At 35.8% G+C, this 20,635-nt stretch overlaps 1 protein-coding gene and 1 non-coding gene across 2 annotated transcripts in view; one reads left to right on the top strand and one right to left on the bottom strand.

Annotated features, from left to right (window-relative positions):
- The window catches only part of USP34 (ubiquitin specific peptidase 34), a 241,399-nt gene that overhangs the window by 81,668 nt on the left and 139,096 nt on the right, over positions 1-20,635 (top strand). The window contains 2 exon segments of the mRNA XM_010863267.1: positions 8,224-8,305; positions 8,390-8,482. Coding sequence (XP_010861569.1) covers positions 8,224-8,305; positions 8,390-8,482 — 175 coding nt within the window.
- On the bottom strand, positions 15,110-15,182 carry TRNAG-CCC. The gene has a single exon. It is a non-coding gene; the product is annotated as a tRNA-Gly (tRNA).

Genomic DNA, 20,635 nt, shown 5'->3' with positions numbered 1-20,635 from the left:
TTCTCTCAAATCATCCCACCCTTGCCTTCTCCCATAGAGTCCCAAAGACTCTTCGTTACATCTGTGTTTCTTTTGCTATCTCTCATGTAGGGTGATCGTTACCATCTTTCTGAATTCCATATATGTGCGTTAATACACTGTATTGGTGTTTTACTTTCTGACTTCACTCTGTTTAATAGGCTCCAGTTTGATCCACCTCATTAGAAGCGATTCACATGTATTCTTTTTAATGGCTGAATAATATTCCATTGTGTATATGCACCACAGCTTTCTTATCCATTCATCTGTGGATGGACATCTAGGTTGCTTCCATGTTCTGTCTGTTGTAAACAGTGCTACGATGAACATTGGGGTACCCGTGTCTCTTTCAGTTCTGGTTTCGTTGGTGTGTATGCCCAGCAGTGGGTCAATCCCCATTCTTATTCCCATCCCCATTAATAATCTTTGTCTGTAGATTTGCCCATTTTGGGGGTTTGCTATAAATGGAATCATATGATAGTGTTTGTTTTCAATTGCCACCTTTCACTTACACTGTTTATTTTGCGGCTCATTCATGTTGTGGTATGAATTAGTACTTCATTCCTTTTTATTGGTGAATAGTGTTACATTATATAGCTTTATCACATTTTGTTTATTCTTTTACTAAATTGATGGATATTTTGATTGTTTCTACTTTCTGATTAGTATGAATAATGCTACTTTAAATATTTGTGTATAAGTCTTTTTGGACATATGTTTTCATTTCTCTTGGTAGATACATAGGTATGATCAGCTGGTTTGTAAGGTCATTTTATGTTTAACTTTTAAAGAAACTGTCAAAATGTTTTCCAGCATTCCTGTATTATATTTCCACTAGTAATATATGAAGGTTTCAGTTTTCCCCAATCGTATCAACACTTGTTTTTACCTGTATTTTTGATTATAGCCATTATAGTGGGTGTTAGTGTCATTTCATTATGACTTTTATTTGTATTTGCCTAATTACCAGTAATGCTGAGCATCTTTTTATATGGTTATTTGCCATTCTGTTTCTTCTTTGGTGAATTGTTTGTTCACTTTTTGGCCTAGTTTTTAGTTGGGTTATTTGTCTTGTTTTACAGATTAACATATAATCTGTACCACAGAATGTTAATGTGTGCTTAAGAAGAATTTATTCAGCTGTTGTATGGAGTGTTCTATAGGTGTCTCTTGAAAGTCAAAGTGAAGTCGCTCAGTCGTGTCCGACTCTTTGCAACCCCATGGACTGTAGCCCACCAGGCTCTTCCGTCCATGGGATTCTCCAGGCAAGAATACTGGAGTGGGTCGCCATTTCCTTCTCCAGGGGATCTTCCCGACCCAGGGATCGAACCCAGGTCTCCCGCATTGCAGGCACATGTTTTAACCTCTGAGCCACCAGGGAAGTCCTTAGGTGTCTCTTAGGTCTAGTGAACTCGTAATGTTTGTCTTCAGTATCCTTGTTGATTTTTTTATCTACTTGTTCCAATCTGTTATTAAAAGTAGGGGATTGAAGTCTCTGACTTCAGTTTATCCTCATTTTGTGGATTCTGTTTTTATTAATTTGCCTGTGTGCTACAGTTTATTTGTAAGCCCCAAATCAATACTTTTGGTTCTTCATAGTCTTGCTGAAATGCACAGAGCAATAAGAAAGTCTCCCAACGTGCACATTCCCAGCTGAAGTCATATAAAGTGATGCTCTGTTTTCTTGTTTTAGCACTGGTTTAGAAAGGACCAGGGGATGGAAGTGGTAGGAGGCCGTGCGGTATAGTGCAAGAAGCTGTGACTCTGGGCCAGTTGGAGGGATATGAGTCTCACGTCTAGTACTTGATATTGGGGCAGTAGTCATGTGTGGATGTGGGAGTTGGACTATAAAGAAAGCCGAGCACTGAAGAATTGATGCTTTTGAACTGTGGTGTTGGAGAAGACTCTTGAGAGTCCCGTGGAGTGCAAGGAGATCCAACCAGTCCATCCTAAAGGAAATCAGTCCTGAATATTCATTGGAAGGACTGATACTGAAACTCCAATACTTTGGCCACCTGATGCAAAGAACTGACTCATTGGAAAAGACCCTGATGCTGGGAAAGATTGAAGTCAGGAGGAGAAGGGGACGACAGAGGATGAGATGATTGGATGGCATCACTGATTCGATGGACATGAGTTTAAGTAAACTCCGGGAATTGGTGATGGACAGGGAGGCCTGGTGTGCTGCAGTCCATGGGGGCGCAAAGAGTCGGACATGACTGAGCAGCTGAACTGAACTGAGCCATGTCACTGAACACTTCTGATGCTCATTTTCTCTTTTGTAACACGAAAATAGAATCTGAAAAGAAGTTCTTTTTTTTTTTGATATTCAAGAGTTCAATATGAGTTTATTCAGTGCAGAGATTTTATAGGATTCAGTTGCCATGAGTAAAAAATGAGAATTGACTGTATTTATTTGTTCTTTCAGTTCTATGGTGAAATAGAATATACAATGGAATACTGTTCACCCATAAAAAGAATGAAATTTTGCCATTTATGGTAACATGGATGGACCTTGAGGGCGTTATACTAAGTGAAATAAGTCAGAAAGATATCATATGGTCTCATTTATATACAGACTTTAAAAACTAAAAACCCTAAGCTCAAAGATAGAATATATTGGTAGTTGTCAGAGGTGTGGAGGTCAGAGGAGGGCAGAAGAGGTGAGGGAGGTCAAAAGATACAAATGTCTAGTTACAAAATAAGTAAGTTGTAGGAGTGGTAATGTATAGCATGGTGGCTATAGTTAATAATATTGTATTGCATATTTGAAAATTGTTAGAGTAGATCTTAAAAGTCCTCATCACAAATGAAAAAAAAATTTTGTAACACCATCATAGTGGATGTTAACTAGACTTACTATAATTTAGGTATATACTTACACAGTCATTTAGCTATATATACAAATGTTGAATCATCATGTTGTGCATTTGGGACTAATCATGTTGTTTGTCCGTTGTACCTCAATTATAAAAAGTTTTTAGAAAAAGAGTATGGAAGAAAACAACATGGTAACACTTAAATGAGAGCCATGTCTCTTTTTCCAGAGGGAATGGGGAAGGGGAAGGGTGTTGATGAACTTTTTATGATGACAGTTTTACATAAAGGGAAAAGTCTCCTTTGCATTGTTCTGACTGAAGTGGAAACTTCAAAACAAATATTCGTTTTGTGAAACAATATTTCTTTGAAGAAGTTCTGCAAATGAATTGTAGACCAAATTGTGTACTTAATGTTACTATGTGAGATTTGCATTTAATCAGTCTGTGTCTTCTTTCAGTCAGTCTAACCAATGAGTCATATTATTGCACTGAGTCATTCTTTTAAAGAGAACCCACTCTAGGAAGCACTTGATGCTAATAACATGTTCCTTTTATTCATTAAAGCGGTGGGTAATAGTAATCTAAGAAAAATATTCAGGGGTTCAGTATTAGCTAACTCAGTGCAGTGACATTGTATGATACAACTACCAGGGGTGATGAGAATTGGCTGTATTTCTTTTTCTCTCTCAATTTTTGATGGTTTTGGCTGCATGTACTTTAGGACATTTTGTTGGGTACACTCTGTTTATAGTTACTATGTTATGTTGATAATTTCATCCTTTCATCATCCTAAAATGTCCGTCTTCGTCTCTTTAAAACAATATTTGGCTTAGTTCATTTCATTTGATGTTAGTATAGTCAGTGTAACTTTATTATGTTAACTCTTTTTCCTTCCTCTTACTTTCAACCTGTTTGTATTTTTGGATCTAACATACATCTCTTGATGACAGCATTTGGTTGGATTGGGAAAAAAAATCTACTCTTACACAGTACTCCCTTATGATTGTATTATTTAATTCAGTCACTGTATAGTTGGAGTTATGCCTGACATTTTGCTTTTGGTTTTTTTATGTCTTAATTAAAATTTTTTTTCTGTTTCTCCTTTACTGCCTTATTTTGCAGTGTATGTAGTAGTATAGTTGTCTCTTGGTATGTGTTGGGAATTGGTTCTAGACCACCTGAGGATACCAAAATTTAAGTGTTATGTAAATAGTTGTCAGCATGTGGCAAATTCAACTTTTGCCTTTTGGAACTTCTGGGAATTTTTTTAAGAAATATTTTTTATCCTTTTTTGTTTGCATATATGGATGCAGAATCCGTGGATACAGAGAACCAACTGTATACCATTTTATTTCTATTTTTTTATACTTTAAAAATTAGTGGTTGCTTTATGGGTTACAATATGCATCTTTATTACTGTCTACTTCAGATTAATAACAATTCTAATAAAATATAGGAACATTGCTTCAGTATAGCTCTGTTTTCTGATAAAAAGTCTGCTGTTAATCTTATTGTAGTTCTTCTGTACATGTTTATTTATTTATTTTTTTTTGCTGTTTTTAAGATTTTTCTGTTGGTCGTTGGCTTTTAAGAATTTGATTGTGGTTTCTCTGGGCGTTAATATCTTTGTGTTTATCTTAGTTGGAGTTTATTATAGTTCTTGAATGTGTAGATGAACATTTTTCTTCAAATTTCAGATGTTTGACCATAATTTCTTCAAATTTTCTTTCTGCTTGCTCCCCTTAGTCCTTATGGGAGTCCCAGTTGTGTGTATGTTTCCAGGGTCCTGAATGGTTGTTATTGATAATGTTGTCCAATTTTACACTTACTCTGAATGTTTTTCAAGGAACTGAAAGAATTATTTTTAGTTGTTAAATTGTCTTTTTCTATGGAGTTCATTTGTGGATCATAGCTTCTGTCAGCCTACTCAGAAGTAGGTAAAATATACCACTAGTAGTTTTATTTTCATGTTTGATCCTTTGAGGCCATATGTCTAATTCATAGCTTCTTTTAAAAAATATTTATAATAATTTTAAAATTAAAAATAATTCTTTTGTGGATAAACAAGAAAAGGAATTTTAATTTCTTCCCGGTTTTTCTGTGTATAATTTATGTTGCTGAAAAAACTTGGAATCTTTGCACTACACATCCTGTTTTGAAACCTATTTTCTTTTACCCACAGTATATGTAACACTACTTTTTTCATTAGGTGTTCTTCTGTGGTAACCATTTAAAAATTTTTAAAAGAATTAATTTGAAAGGGCTTGGATCAAGTAAAGTGAATCAACAATTAATAACTTTCCAAAACAAGTACCAGGCCCAGGTGGGTTCACTAGTAAATTTAACCAAATATTTAAGGAAGAAATTATACCAGTTCTCTACAGTTTCTTTCAGAAAATAGCAGAAGGAAGCCTTCCTTACTCATTGAGGCCAGCATTACCCTAATAGCAAAACCAGACAAAGACATTACAAGAAAAGAAAACTACAGACCAGTATTTCTCATGAACAAACATATGAAAACCCTTAGAAAATATTAGCAAATTGAATCCAACAAGGTATAAAAAGAATGATACATCACAACCAAGTGAGATTTATCTCAGGTATTCAAGGCTGGTACAGCATTTCAAAGTCAATTAATGTAAAGTCAAAATTTGACAAAGTCAGACTTTACCATTCATGGTAAAAACTCTCAGTAAATTAGGCACAGAAGGGAACTAAATCAACCTGATAAAGGCCATCTGCAAAACCTCCTACTGCTAACACCATACTTAATGATGTGAAGGTCAAAGTTTTTCCACTAAGATCAGAAACAAAGAAAGGGTATCCCTTCTCACCACTGCTCTTCAGTGTATTGGAAGGTTGGAGGACTGACATTACCCACCTTCAACAGTTACTCTAAATTTACAGTGATCAAGACAGTGCAGTTTTGGTGATAGAGCAGAGAGATCAGTGGAACAGAATACGGTGCTCAGAAATAGGCCCATATAAATACAGTCAGCTGATATTTGACAAAGGTGCCAAGACAGTACAATGTAGCAGAGATAGAATTTCCAACAAATATTGTGTTTGTATTCCAACAAACAAGTATTGAAACAATTGGACAACCAAGTGGAAAAAAAAATCTAGATGTAGATCTCACACTCTTTACAAAAGTTAATTCAAAATGAATCACATGCCTGAACATAGGATGCAAAACTAGAAAACTCCTAAAAGAATATAGGAAAAAACCTGAATGACCTAGGCTATGGTGGTGACCTTTTGAATACCATACCATGATCCATGAATTGATAAGCTGGACTTCTTCAAAAAACTTCTGCTCTGGGAAAGACAGTGTCAAGAGAATGAGAAGACAAGCCATAGACAGGGGAAAACATTTGCAGAAGACATTTGATAAAGAATTGTTATCCAGAATATACAAAGAACTCTTAAATATTTAACAGTAAGAAAATGAACAGAAAGAAAATCAGATTGAAAATACGCTGACTTTAGCAGACAGCTACACCAAGGCAGATATACGGATAGCACATGAACACATGCATACATCAGGGAAATGCAAATCAAAACAACGATGAAATTCTACTACACACCTATTGGAACAGTCAAAATGCACAGCACTGGTAACACCAGATACTGACAAAGAGTAAAGCAGTAGAAACACTTGTTCATCACTGGTGCTACTTTGGAAGACAGTTTCATGGTTTCTTACAAAACTCAGCATAACCTTATGATCCAGCAGTCTTGTTCCCTGGCATTTACCCAAAGAATTTGAAAACTTATATCCACACAAAAACTTGCACATGGGTGCTTACAGCAGCTTTAATCATAATTGCCCAAACTTGAAAGAAACCAATGGGTTAATGACAATGAAGGAAAATGGATTATGCTGAGTGAAAAAAAAATCTAAATTATAAAAAAATCACATGCTGTATCTTTTTACATGAAATTCTGGAAAATGAAAACTAATAACAAAGCAGATCACTGATTGTCTGGGCAGTGGGGTTGAGAGCTGAGAAAAGATAAAGTGGCATAAAGAAACTTTTTGGGTTGATGTGTTTGTAATCTTGACAGTGCTGATGAATTCATAGATGTATATGTAAGCTTGAGTTCACGGAACTATATACTTTAAATATGTTCAGTTTATTATGTTTCACACGTATCTTAAAGCTATAAAAGACAAATTAACTGATAAACTGACACTGTGTATTGTTGGGCTTCCCTTGTGGCTCAGTCAGTAAAGAATCTGCCTACAATGCAGGAGACCCGGGTTCGATCCCTGGGTTGAGGAGATCCCCTGGAGAAGAAGTGGCTACCCACTCCAATATTCTTGCCTGGAGAATTCCATGGATAGAGGAACTTGGCCAGCTACCTAATAGTTTAATTTCTGTGCCAGTGGTTTATTACTCTAAAAGAAAGTTGTTAGCTCTTTTCCAAAAATGAAGGAAAATGTAAAACTGTTTAGGAATAAAAAGTTCACATTTTGAAATGAAGGGTGAATTGTTCATGATAAATGTAGCCAAGTGTTCTGAACAGTCAGTTGATACCCGACTCTTTAGCAGAACCTTTTTGAGTATCAGGCAGGGTAGTTACCGTTTGGCTTGGAGAGTTTTCTTTCCCGCCCCCCACACTTTGGTAACCTACTTTTATGATATCTACTCATAGTGGCTCGTGCTTGATCACTCAGTGTCTGACTTTTTGTGACTCTGTGGACTGTATAGCCCACAAGGCTTCTCTGTTCATGGGATTTCCCAGGCATGAATAATGGAGTGGATTGCCATTTCCATCTCCAGGGAAATCTTCCCAACCCGGGGATTAAATCAGCATCTCCTGCATTGGCAGGCGGATTCTTTATCACTGAGCCACCAGGGAAGCCCAGCCATACCAGACCTACGGGAAAACCTTCCTTGAATGCTTCAGTGTCTACTGTGGAAATAATGGGAAGGCATGATCTTTGAGTCAGAAAATGCATCGCTTTCTGGGTGTTACCCTTGGTATTCTCCCCTATGTACCTGGTATTCTCCCCTATGCACCTGGTATTAGTTAGCCTGACTTTTCAGAATTTTTTTGTTTGTTCATAAATTTAGGTAGTAATGTCATTTCTTGATTTCGGTTTCAGTTACTCTTTGTAGTATTATTAACAGTTAATTGTATATAGTCACTTCTTTATACTCCAGTATCCTTGCCTGGAAAATCTTCTGGACACAGGAGCCTGGTGGGCTGCAGTCCATGGGGTCGCAGAGTTGGGCACGACTGAGCGACTAACACACTAACACTTATAATTTGTATGTGAGCAGTTTTGGGTTTTCACCTGAGTCTGCTTTTAGACATGGGACAGAATGATACTAATAGTTTTTGAAATGTATAAACTATTTTTTTTATTTGACTTTAGGTCCATTGCAAAAGAACTTGCAGACTGGCTTATAAGCAACAATGTGGTAGAGCATATATTTGGACCAAATTTACATATTGAGGTTTGTGGACTTTTATATGACTTATCTGCTCTATTAAGAGAGAAAGTTTTTAAAAATTAACTATAATAAGGTTTTCTTTCCCAGATTATCAAACAGTGCCAAGTGATTTTGAATTTTTTGGCAGCTGAAGGGCGATTGAGTACTCAGCATATTGACTGCATTTGGGCTGCTGCACAGGTAATATCAACAGCTTACATTTATTAAATACTTCCTTATTATATGTTCTAAGTGCTCACTCCCTGATAAGGTGAATTCTGTTACCATTTTGTAGCTAAAGAAACCAAGACATGGGAAAAATTGGGGACCAAATCTGTGAATCCATGTCTTGTCTTACTGTACAAGTGGTATAATTAAAGGAAGTGAGAGCTAGTCAGTTAGAGGTTCTTGGTTTATTAAGAGACATTTTCCTATTATTATCATTTATACAATCAGTGCTTCTGTCCTGAACATTATAATGTTTTTTTTTCTATTATACTATCTTCTTTTTAAATTTAATTTTTGAATAGGCTCATTTCCATATGGTTTAAATTTCAAAAAATTGATATCTTTTCAAAAAAGATATGCTATACATTTTCCCCTTTCTACCAGTCTCTCATGCATGCAGTTCCTTATCTCTCAGGTACATCATACATTTTCTGTATAAATTTCTAATTGTAAACAGTAAACATTTTTCTTTCCACTTTTCTTTTCCACAGATGTATCATACTAAATGGACTTGGTTTTTTTTCACTTAACATTTTGTCCTGGAGATTATTATTCCATATAAGTAACATAAAGCACTTAATTTTTTAAGGACTAGATAGTGTTTTATTATATGCATGTACCGTAGTTTATTTAACCAATTCTTGTTCATAGGCACTATCTTTTTCTATTCTTTTCCATTACAAACAGTGCCACAACAGGTAACCTATTTAGTCATTTCATCCAAGTGCAAAACCATTATGTAGGATAAATTCCTACTTGTAGGTAGAATTGTTACATTAAAGTTTATGTGTGGTTTACTTATGGTAGCTCATGGTGTGATAGTGCCACTTTGACCGCTCGCCGTTGTTTAGTTGGTAAGTCATGTCTGACTCTCTGCAATCCCATGGACTGAGGCATGCCAGACTTCCCTCTCCTCTGTCTCCCAGAGTTTGCTCAAATACATGCATGTCCATTGAGTTGGTGATGCTATCTAATCATCTCATCCTCTGCCACCCATTTCTCCTTTTGTCTTCAATCTTTCGCAGCATCAACGTTTTTTCCAGTGAGTTGGCTCTTCACGACAAGTGGTCCAAGTACTGGCGCTTCAACTTCAGCATCATTCCTTATCTTTTCACCTTTAAGTGAAAGGAAGTCCTTATCCTTATCCTCTTCAATTAGTTGTATTAAACTCCTTTTTATTTCTAAACTAGTGAGTGAAAAGTGTTATCATTGATGTTTTAAATTTGGATTTCTTTAATGTGAATCAGGTTGGAAATCTTGTGTTTAAGAACCCTTTTTGTTTCCGGGAATGTTTATATTCTTTGCCATTTATCAATTGCTTTACTTTTTTTTTGTAGGAGATCTTTATATATCAGTGAAATTGGACTTTTTTTCTGTTAGGAGTTATGACTACATTCTGCTTTGATGTCTCCTTGCTTAATTCAGGTGGTTTTTGCAGTTGAGTTTCAAGTACGTGGTTTCAGACTTGTGGTTTAAGTTCTTAATGGCCTGTGGCTTTTGTGTTATGGTTTGAAATGCATTTCAAGATTATAACAGAATTCACCTTTAGTTCCTTTCTGTACATTTTGTTTCAATTTTGTTTTTTAATCTTCGATCCAATAGGAATTTATCATATACATACGCAGTATTTCCCCTCCCAATTTTTGGTTGTGTTGTCCCCATTCCATTTGTTTAGTAATTCTCTTCACTGATTTCAGACACTAGTTTTATCTTGACTGGGCCAATTTCTGAACTTTGTAGACTGACCTTTTTGTGTATATAGTCATGATCTGTATTCCAGGGATTGGTAAAGTTATAGCCTGTGGGCTGGACACTGGATTTTGTAGTTTGTTTGCCCCATAGCTTTGCCTGTTCATTTTCATATTGTCTGTGGCTGCTTCCACACTGCGGTGGAAGAATACAATATCTGTTACAGAGAATGTATCACCTGTAATCCTAAAATATTTACTGTCTGGTGCATCGAGAAAACATTTGTTAGTCCCTGCTTTTATACTCATATCTTTTCTTTTTTCACCTTGTGTCTGTGTAGCATTTCTTAATATCTGGCAAAGCTGATCCTTTATATATATTTTAAAGAATCTGTGTCTCATTTATTTTTCCATGTGAGTTTTAGCATTGACTTACCTTTAAAAATATTATTTTCATTGTTATAATTATTTTGAAAAGTGCTATCTTCTTATCCAAGTTGTGATATGCCATTTGTTTTATTTTGTATCTTTCAGCATTTCAGAGTTACTTTCATATAGATTTTATCATATGTTAAGCTCATTCTTAAGGGTTTTAATTTTATATATTATTGCTATTAAAATAGCCATTTCTCCCCTTATACTTGCTTTCATCCATTATATTTTTGTTTCATCCATATTCTTAATGATCACAACATATATACATAAACTTTTAATATACTTACACTTTTTCAAATTTTTGATTTTTAATTTTTATTCATAGCAAGACAAAATTGAGAACAATGATATATTAAGTAATATAGAATAAGTAACTAGGAGTAATGAAGCATTGTTTATTGAAACTGAAATTCATCACATTTAAATTGATACTATGTATTAATTTTATCTAGCATTTTATCCTGGCAAAAATTTGAATTCACCAAAAAGGAAATTATTAAAAAATTCTGGCATAATCTGTAATATAGTCTGAAATAACTTAAAATATTTATAAAGGATAGTTTAATGAGATGAAATAAATATATTTGAAAGATTATTTTATTTGCGTATTCCTGTGATTTGTTACTGTTTAACTTTTGACTGTACTACAGATTTCAAATTATCAGGAATTTTTACATTTTGAGTACCAACTATAACAGACATCAGGTTACAGGTTGTCTAGGGTTGGTTGGTTGGTTTCATAGGGTCTTGCCTGGGTCTTTTTTCCTTCCCTCTGGAGTAAGTTTTTGAAATCACTTTGCACAGTTGGTATGCATACATACACACACTTCACCCTGTAACAATTGGATTGACTGCTATTTTTTTCATTGTTTGTATCAAAACTCTTCTATTGGAATCCAAGCAGAAAAGAGATAAGGGTGACATAGGGAAATTGAAAAAAATGTGTAAAGTGGTTTATAAATATTTGAAAAATGCTTATCTTTGATTATAATTAAATGTAAGTTCAGCTAACATTATATCGTTTTCACCTATTAGGTAATTCTCATTATGTTTGACAATACACTCTGTTAACCAGAGTATGGTGTAACTTTAGGAGAACAACATTGCAGTTCTCTTTCTAGTTATTTGTCTTCTAAATACATGTACATGAAAATGTTTGATACACCACTCACTATGCTACTAGACCCTGAATGTCTGTCACGTGGGACTAAATGAGTTTTGGGAAAGCCGTCTAGTAGAATGTTCGGTGGCCATGAGAAGGACTGAACCTGATATATTTTGTTCATGTGTAACAACCTCCAAGATATGTTTTTATTAAATAATAACGGTAGTAGATTTTTTATTAACAGAAACAGTAAGTACCCAGTGTATTCTCCCACTGTGTATTAAAACAGTGGTAAAAAGAGAATGTACATACATGTATATGTACTCTTTGTACTTGTGAGTGTCTAGAACAATTTTAGAAAAACACACAAGAAATTTTAATAGGTTTGCTTTTGGGGAAGTGGCCTGAGGTAGGTGGGAGATTTTGCCCACGTTTATGTAAACTTGAAAAGTTTTACATGTGTTTACTAATTTTTCATTAAATATAAAAAGTTGTACATAAAGTTACAGTAAAGATTTTGACATTTAAGTGACTTTCTGTACCATTTAAAATGACTTACTATTCTGATTTGAGTTACCTCTTTACATCTCTCTTCATACCCTTTCATATAAAATCTTTTAGTCATAGGACATAAAAAGGTAAACTTCAGAATCTTTTTTACTGTATTGGAATTTATCATTAAATGCTTTCCATATTTAAAGAATATATATAGATTTATATATAGATTACATATAGCCATGAAATTAAAAGACGCTTACTTCTTGGAAGACAAGTTAAGACCAACCTAGATAGCATATTGAAAAGCAGAGACATTATTTTGCCAACAAAGGTCCATCTAGTCAAGGCTATGGTTTTTCCAGTGGTCATGTATGGATGTGAGAGTTGGACTGTGAAGAAAGCTGAATGCCGAAGAATTGATGCTTTTGAATTGTGGTGTTGGAGAAGACTCTTGAGAGTCCCTTGGACTGCAAGGAGATCCAACCAGTCCATTCTAAAGGAGATGAGTCCTGGGTGTTCTTTGGAAGGAATGATGCTGAAGCTGAAACTCCAGTACTTTGGCCACCTCATTCAAAGAGTTGACTCATTGGAAAAGACTCTGATGCTGGGAGGGATTGGGGGCAGGAGGAAAAGGAGACGACAGAGGATTAGATGGCTGGATGGCATCCCCGACTCGATGGACATGAGTTTGGGTGAACTCCGGGAGTTGGTGATGGGCAGGGAGGCATGGCGTGCTGCAATTCATGGGGTCGCAAAGAGTCGGACACGACTGAGCGACTGAACTGATATATAGATTTATGTAACTTAGATAATTTTGTCTTAAAATACAGCTAAAAGCTTTTTGGGGATTTTCCTGTCTCAGTGACAGAAGTAAAATTACTTAGGTCTTAGAATTTAAATATCTGATTCAGTGTGCATTATGTACATTTTGAAGGGCAATAGTTCATACTTCTCATCTGATTCTCAAAGGGAATATATGATGACTAATTTTAGAAACACTGATTAGCTTCTGCTTGTATATTTGTATGTACATTTAAACTGCTGCTTTTTGAGACTCTGCATACTGTTAGCATGTGAAGTTATGATTGTACTTCAGTTATAATCTGGCCATTGCAGTATCTGTCATTGTGTTACATCTTATGATTTGAATTCTGTTCATTTATGCCTATTTTAGGAGCTGTTTATATGAATAGTGATTCCTTCTTGTGCTATATATTCAAACCTCTTGTCTATACTATATTCTTTTTTTATGTTGTTGGGTATTTCCTGTGTTGTTCATATTTAAGGTAGACGACTGGTAAGAGATCTTAGTACTTTCAGGTGTTGTGAAATATTTTTCCATTAGAGCTCTTAAATAGACTTCTGGAAATGGGAAAACAGGATTTAATGTCCTTGTTTCATTCCTGCTGTCTATCAAATCTGGTACTCAAATAACTCAGATTTTTCCAGTTACACTGCAGAGATAGACCTATCTCCTCTGCAGCTCACTCGCAAATTTTCTGAGCTATAGCTTTCTCTCTCCCTTGATTCTCGTGCTCAGCAACTCAGTTTTGTCTGACTCTTTGCAAACCTATGGACTGTGGCCCACCAGGCTCCTCTGTCCATGAGATTTCACAGACAAGAATACTAGAGCAGGTTGCCATTTCCTTCTCCAGCGGATCTTCTCAACCCAGGGATCGAACCCTCATCTCTTGCATTGGCAGGCAGATTCTTTACCACTGAGCTATCAGGGAAGCCCGTTTTATCTGTTTCTGGTTCTCATTTCTTTGTGGGTTTGTTTCTTTTCATTCTAAAATACAGTAATGAATGAGTTTCCTTTATGGAAGATGAGGAAATTCTCATCATTTTTCTCTTCTCATTTTCCACTTTGCAGTTTTTATTATGTTATTTATATTTTATCAAGTTATGCAACTTTTAAGTGAACCATAATTTCCACAGTTATTTAGTATTAATTTTGTATGTAGGTATATGATTTACCACAAATCCTTTTTCCTTATTCCTGTTTTTCTTGTTTCTTTTTCTTTATTCGAGTTAATTTGTGCTTATTTTTGTGGCTTTCACAGAGTAGACTTTTATTTTACTTTGTTGGTTTATAAACTGGCCTTTATACACAGTGGTCTGGGAGAATGAAAGAGGCAGAGATCACTCTAGATTGGTAGGTGGCAGGTTTAAAAGCAAGGGAAGTTTAAGAGGCTTGTCTTCAGTGGCTGCAAGATGAGTAGATCTCGGCACTCACGTGCCAAATCTTAGAAGTTGTAAGTGAGGCCTTAACTGGGTTTAGACACAATTACTATAACCTTGGAGTAGTTCCTACTTAAGGAGTGGCAGGCAGGCAGAGTGTATATTCCAATGACAGGGGAGGAAGTGACAAGGGAGGAAGTGAGGTACCTCTCTTTGCTCAGTTTCAGCTCAAAAGTCAACTGGCAGTAATGTCCTCTCGATTATTTTCTCTAACATCTCTGAAGAGAAAATTGTGGGTATTTTATTCTCGGTTTCCACATATTTGAGATGTCTGATCTCTGTACTTGAAGCATTTGATCGAATATCATATAAAGAGCCACTCTAGCTTTCAGTAAGAACAGTGTAGTATATTTGAAGAGTAGTCCTTTGTTTTCTGAACAACTTTTATTTTTAATATTAAACAGAAAAGAGTATCTACTATATATCCCATCATTCTTTGTTGGCAGAATTTCTCTCATGTTGTTTTGTAGGTGTTCATTAACCCCATGAGGGTTTTTCTTTTTTTTTTTTCAAAATTTTTTTATTCATTTGACTGCACTGTGTCTTAGTTGAGGCATTTTGATCTTGCTGCAGTATGTGGGATCTTTTTTAGTTACAGCATGCAAACTCTTAGTTGTGGCATGTGGGATCTAGTTCCCTGACCAGGGATCGAACCTGGGATCCCTGCATTGGGAGTGCAAAGTTTTAGCCACTGGACCATCAGGGAAGTCCCAGAGGGTTTTTTTTTTTTTTTTAACTTGTTTTGAATTTTTGGTTGATGGCCTTCAACAGTATTTTATTTAAACTTTTTTTTATTGTGGTACAAATATGTTCAGCATAACAAACCATTAATTTACCACTTCAGCCATTTGTAAATGTATGATTCAGTGGCATTGAATACACTCAAAATGTTTTTTAACCATCACTTACCTGTATACATGGAGAAGGCAGTGGCACCCCACTCCAGTACTTTTGCCTAGAAAATCCCATGGATGGAGGAGTCTGGTAGGCTGCAGTCCATGGGGTCGCTAGAGTCGGACACGACTGAGCGACTTCACTTTCCCTTTTCACTTTCATGCATTGGAGAAGGAAATGGCAACCCACTCCAGTGTTCTTGCCTGGAGAATCCCAGGGACGGGGGAGCCTGGTGGGCTGCCGTCTGTGGGGTCACACAGAGTCAGACACGACTAAAGTGACTTAGCAGCAGCAGCTACCTGTATACAAAACTTTGACATCACATCCAATGAAGACTCTGTACATACTAAACAATAACTCTCCGTTCCTTCTTCCCATCTCTCAGGGAACTTTTGATTTCTTTTCTTCTACATTATATCTTTATGAATTTGACTATTCTAGGTACCTCATTTTGGTAGAATCATACAGTATTTGTCTGTGGTGGCTTATTTTACTAAATACAGCTTTTTAGGGTTCATCATGTTATCACTTCAGTTCAGTTCAGTCACTCAGTTGTGTCCGACTCTTTGCGACCCCATGGACTGTAGCTCCCAGGCCTCCTTGTCCATCACAAACTCCCAGAGTTTACTTAAACTCATGTCCATCGAATCGGTGATGCCATCCAATCATCTCATCCTTTGTTGTCCCCTTCTCCTTCCGCCTTCAATCTTTCCCAGCATCAGGGTCTTTTCAAATGAGTCAGTTCTTTGCTTCAGGTGGCCAAAGTATTGGAGTTTCAGCTTCAGCAATAGTCCTTCCAAGGAATATTCAAAACTGATTTCCTTTAGGATGGGTTGGTTGGATGTCCTTGCAGTCCAAGGGACTCTCAAGAGTCTTCTCCAACACCACAGTTCAAAAATATCAATTCTTCGGGGCTCAGCTTTCTTAATGGTCCAACTCTTCCATCCATACATGACTACTGGAAAAAGTCTAGAAAAGACTAGACAGACCTTTGTTGGCAAACTAATGTCTCTGCTTTTTAATATGCTGTCTAGGTTGGTCATAACTTTTCTTCCAAGGAGTAAGCGTCTTTTAATGTCATGGCTGCAGTCAACATCTTCAGTGATTTTGGAGCCCAAGAAAATAAAATCTTGTCATGGTTTCCATTGCTTCCCTATCTGTTTACCATGAAGTGATGGGACCAGATGCCATGATCTTCGTTTTCTGAATGTTGAGCTTTAAGCCAACTTTTTCACTCTCCTCTCTCACTTTGATCAAGAGGCTTTTTAGTTCTTCTTCACTTTCTGCCATAAGGGTGGTGTCATCTGCATATCTGAGGTTATTGATATTTCTTCCGGCAATTTGATTCCAGCTTGTGCTTCCTCAAGCTCAGCGTTTCTCATGATATACTCTGCATATAAGTTAAATAGGCAGGGTGACAATATACAGCCTTGATGTACTCCTTTTCCTGTTTGGAACCAGTCTGTTGTTCCATGTCCAGTTCTAACTGTTGCTTCCTGACCTGCATACAGATTTCTCAAGAGGCAGGTCAGGTGGTCTGGTATTCCATCTCTTTAAGAAATTTTCCACAGTTTGCATATGTAAAATAGATTACTGTTACATAGAAATAGCTGAATTCTGCTTGTTGAGCTTATACTCAGTACATTGTAGTGTGTAATTTTGTGAATCTGCTTTTAGTGCTACTTGCTTTCTCTCTCTATAAAATCATGTCATTATGAATAGTTTTACAAGTCCTTTCCAATGTATTTTCATTTTTTAATTGATTTATTTATTTTTGTGGTGTGATATCTGTGGCTAGAATTTCTGTGTACCGTTGAGTGGCTATGGTGAATGTGAGCATCACTGTCTTGTTCCTGATCCTAAGGGAAATTTTTTTCAGTCGTTGGGTACTGGCTGTGATGTTAGTTGTGGGATTTATAAATCACCTTTATCATGTTCAGGAGTTTTTCTTCTTAAATGTGGGAGAAGGCAATGGCAGCCCACTCCAGTGTTCTTGCCTGGAGAATCCCAGGGACGGGGGAGCCTGGTGGGCTGCCGTATATGGGGTTGCACAGAGTCGGACATGACTGAAGTGACTTAGCAGCAGCTTCTTAAAAGTGCTGAGAGTTTTTATCTTGAGAGGGTGTTGGATTTTTGTCAGATGCTTTTTCTGTGTCAGTTGAGATTGTATGGCTTTTTTCCTTCTTTCTGTTAATATGTTGTATTACAGTAATTAATTTTCTTTTTGAACTATTCTTGTATTCCTGAAGTAAATCTCATTTGGTCCTGGTAAAAATTTTTTTACTATGAGGTTGTATTTGACTTGCTGGTATTTTGTGAAGGACTTTTTGTATCATTAAAAGAGATACTGCTCTGTTACTTTCTGTTCTTAGGAAAGTTTTGGTATTGGGTTAGTGCTAGTCTCATAGAATGAGTAAAGAAGTTGATTGTCTTCAGTTTGGGGGAAGGGTTTGAGAAGGATTGGTGATAATTTTTCTTTAAATGTTTGGTAGAATTCAAGTTAAACCATGTATTTTAAACTGTACTTTGGGAGATTGATTACTGACTCATTCTGTTGTTAAAGAGACATTTTTCATTTCTTCTTGAGTCAGTTGAGGTAACTTGTAAGCAATTTTTGGCATACAGTGTCCATGGTATTTTCTTAAAAAAATTTTTTTTAACCTTCAAGTTTGGTAGCAATATACCACATTCTGATTTTAGCTATTTACATTTCTCCTCTTTCTATTTTTAAAAATTATTTTTAGTTTAGCAAAAAGCTTATTACTTGTTTAGAAGAACTAGCTCTTGGTTTTGTTAATTAAAAAAAAAAATTATTTGTTTGGCTGCACGTGAGCCTGCAGGATCTAGTTCCCTGACCAGGGATTGAACCTGTGTCCCCTGCATTGGAAGACAGATTCTTAACCACTGGACCACAGGGAAGTTCTGGTTTTATTAATTTTTAAAAATTGTTTTCCTAATCTGTATTTTATTATCTGTGTCCTCACCTTTGTTATTTTCCTTCTTTCAGTTTTGGGTTTAGTTCATTATTTTTCTAGTTTCTAAGTGGTAAAGTTAGGTTGTTGATAAGGAGATCTTTTTTTTTTTAATTTTTTAACTTTACAATATTGTATTGGTTTTGCCATATATCAACATGAATCCGCTACAGGTATACACGTGTTCCCCATCCTGAACCCTCCTCCCTCCTCCCTCCCTGTACCATCCCTCTGGGTGGTCCCAGTGCACCAGCCCCAAGCATCCAGTATTGTGCATTGAACCTGGACTGGCAACTCGTTTCATCTTTTAAAGTTTACATTTAATAAATTTCCTTCTGTGCAGTGGAATGTCAGCATTTCCTTTTCTTGCTTTCATGATTATTCTATTGTCTTTGGCTTTTAGCAGTTTGATTATAATATGTCTTGGGGTAACTCAGCTCTTATTAGGAATTTGTTTGAAATTTTGAATTTGTGAACTTGTGTCTTTCCTCAAGTTGAGGAGCTTTTTGCTATTAGTCTTAAATATACGTTGTGTACTTTTTTTTTTTCTGTGAGATTTCTACAACGATTATATTGGTAGATTGGATGGTGTTCCACAGGACCCTTAGACTCTGTTCAATCTTCTTCATTCTTTTTCTTTCTATTCCTTAGACTCAGTAATTTCAGTTGTCCTATTTTCAAGTTTGTTTATTGTTCTGCTTGTCAGATCTGCTTTTGAGGTTCTGTAGTATATTTTTTATTTCCATTACTTTACTTTTTAGCATTTCTCTTTTGGCTCCTTTTTATGATTTATGTCTTTAATGATATTCTCATTTTGTTCAGGCAATATTTTCCTGTCTTCACCCTTTTCCTTTAACTCTTTTAACATTAAGATGTTTCAAGATCTTTTGTCTAGTAATTTCTTTGGGTTTGCATTCTATGAATGATGGTACTTTTGTGTTGATTTATTTATTTGAATGTGCCATCTTTTCCTGTTTCTTTTTATATTTTGTGTTGGTTTTCTTTTTTTTTTTGGTTGTAAACAGTGTGAAGTCTACAATATGGTAAATTGGAAAAAAGATTCTCTTCCTTTTTCAGAGTTTGTTCTTTTCTGATTGTTTTTGGGCTAAAGATCAATCTAATGTGAAACTTTATGGACTTTTCATGTTTTTTCCTGAGCCTGTGTCTTTCCCTTACAATGTGTAGTATCTTTCTAAATTTTTCTATACATTCATTCTTTGTTGAGCATCAAAAAGAAAAAAAAACCATCCTGGTGTGACTTCTTTAATTCTTCCAGTAGACACTTCACCTTATTTGGGTTGAAACAGTGGCAGTTAACCTGCCTGTCTACACCTCAAGCCATCCGATGTAGTGATCCAAGTTCAGAACACAGAAGTTTATTATTTGGAGCACAAGATCATTATTGCCCACCCATGGCTCCAACAAACTGTACCAGCGTCACATTGCTGTCCCCACAGCTTCTTGGCATAGCATCAAGGACTGGGAAATGGGTAGCTTCTATCACTCTGAAGGCTGAAAATGGCCAGCATTAACAACAGTTTACCAGCCAAGTTTTCCTTTGGGAACGTAAGAGTTCAGATTGGCAACTCCAGAGTTTCGGAATTGTTACCTCATACAGTTTCTGTAGTACGGTTGCTTTTTAGGTACGGAGATGGATTCCTGGCACTTTCTGCCCTACCATCTTCCCTGACATCTTTTCCTCTCTTTTCTTTTCAATAACTAGTGAAGAGTCTGTGAACCAACTCCACACTGCTGTTTTTACCAGTAACTAAAGCTGTCAATCTTAAAATTTTCTCCTCACTTTTTGGATGTGTTTTCATAATGTGTATCTTGTAAAGAGCCTTATGTGTCTTTTGCCTCCGCTACAGGATTATGTAATTATCTTTTAAGGGTCTTTATTATTTAAAAATAATCAAAATTATATTTATTATGAAAATCCCATTTTATTAATCATTTAAGTTGTCACAAATCATGTTTATTGCATAGAATGTTTTAAATCACATTTTAATTAGGAATGGTATAAATCTAACAGCTACTTGTTGACATAAAGGAAGTATAAACTGTTAGTACAGTCTTAATTAGAATGTTAATATATTAAAACTAATATTCTTAGGTAAAATCTGTAAAATGGGCAGACTTATAACTGATGATTCACTTCTCAAAATCTAATGATGTTTTGGTCTTAAAGTATAGCAATTGTGTAAGTAAACACTGTTGAATCAAATAGTAGATTGAAGTAAATAGAGTAGTTTATTAAAAGTTACCTCACCATAGAGGAATTTTTCCAGTGTTA

This window comes from Bison bison, unplaced genomic scaffold (genome assembly GCF_000754665.1).
Source record: "Bison bison bison isolate TAMUID 2011002044 unplaced genomic scaffold, Bison_UMD1.0 scf7180017864489, whole genome shotgun sequence".
In the NCBI taxonomy this organism is placed as follows: Eukaryota; Metazoa; Chordata; class Mammalia; order Artiodactyla; family Bovidae; genus Bison; species Bison bison.
Note: the sequence above shows the minus strand (reverse complement) of the source record. Positions and strands in the feature narration are given on the sequence as shown.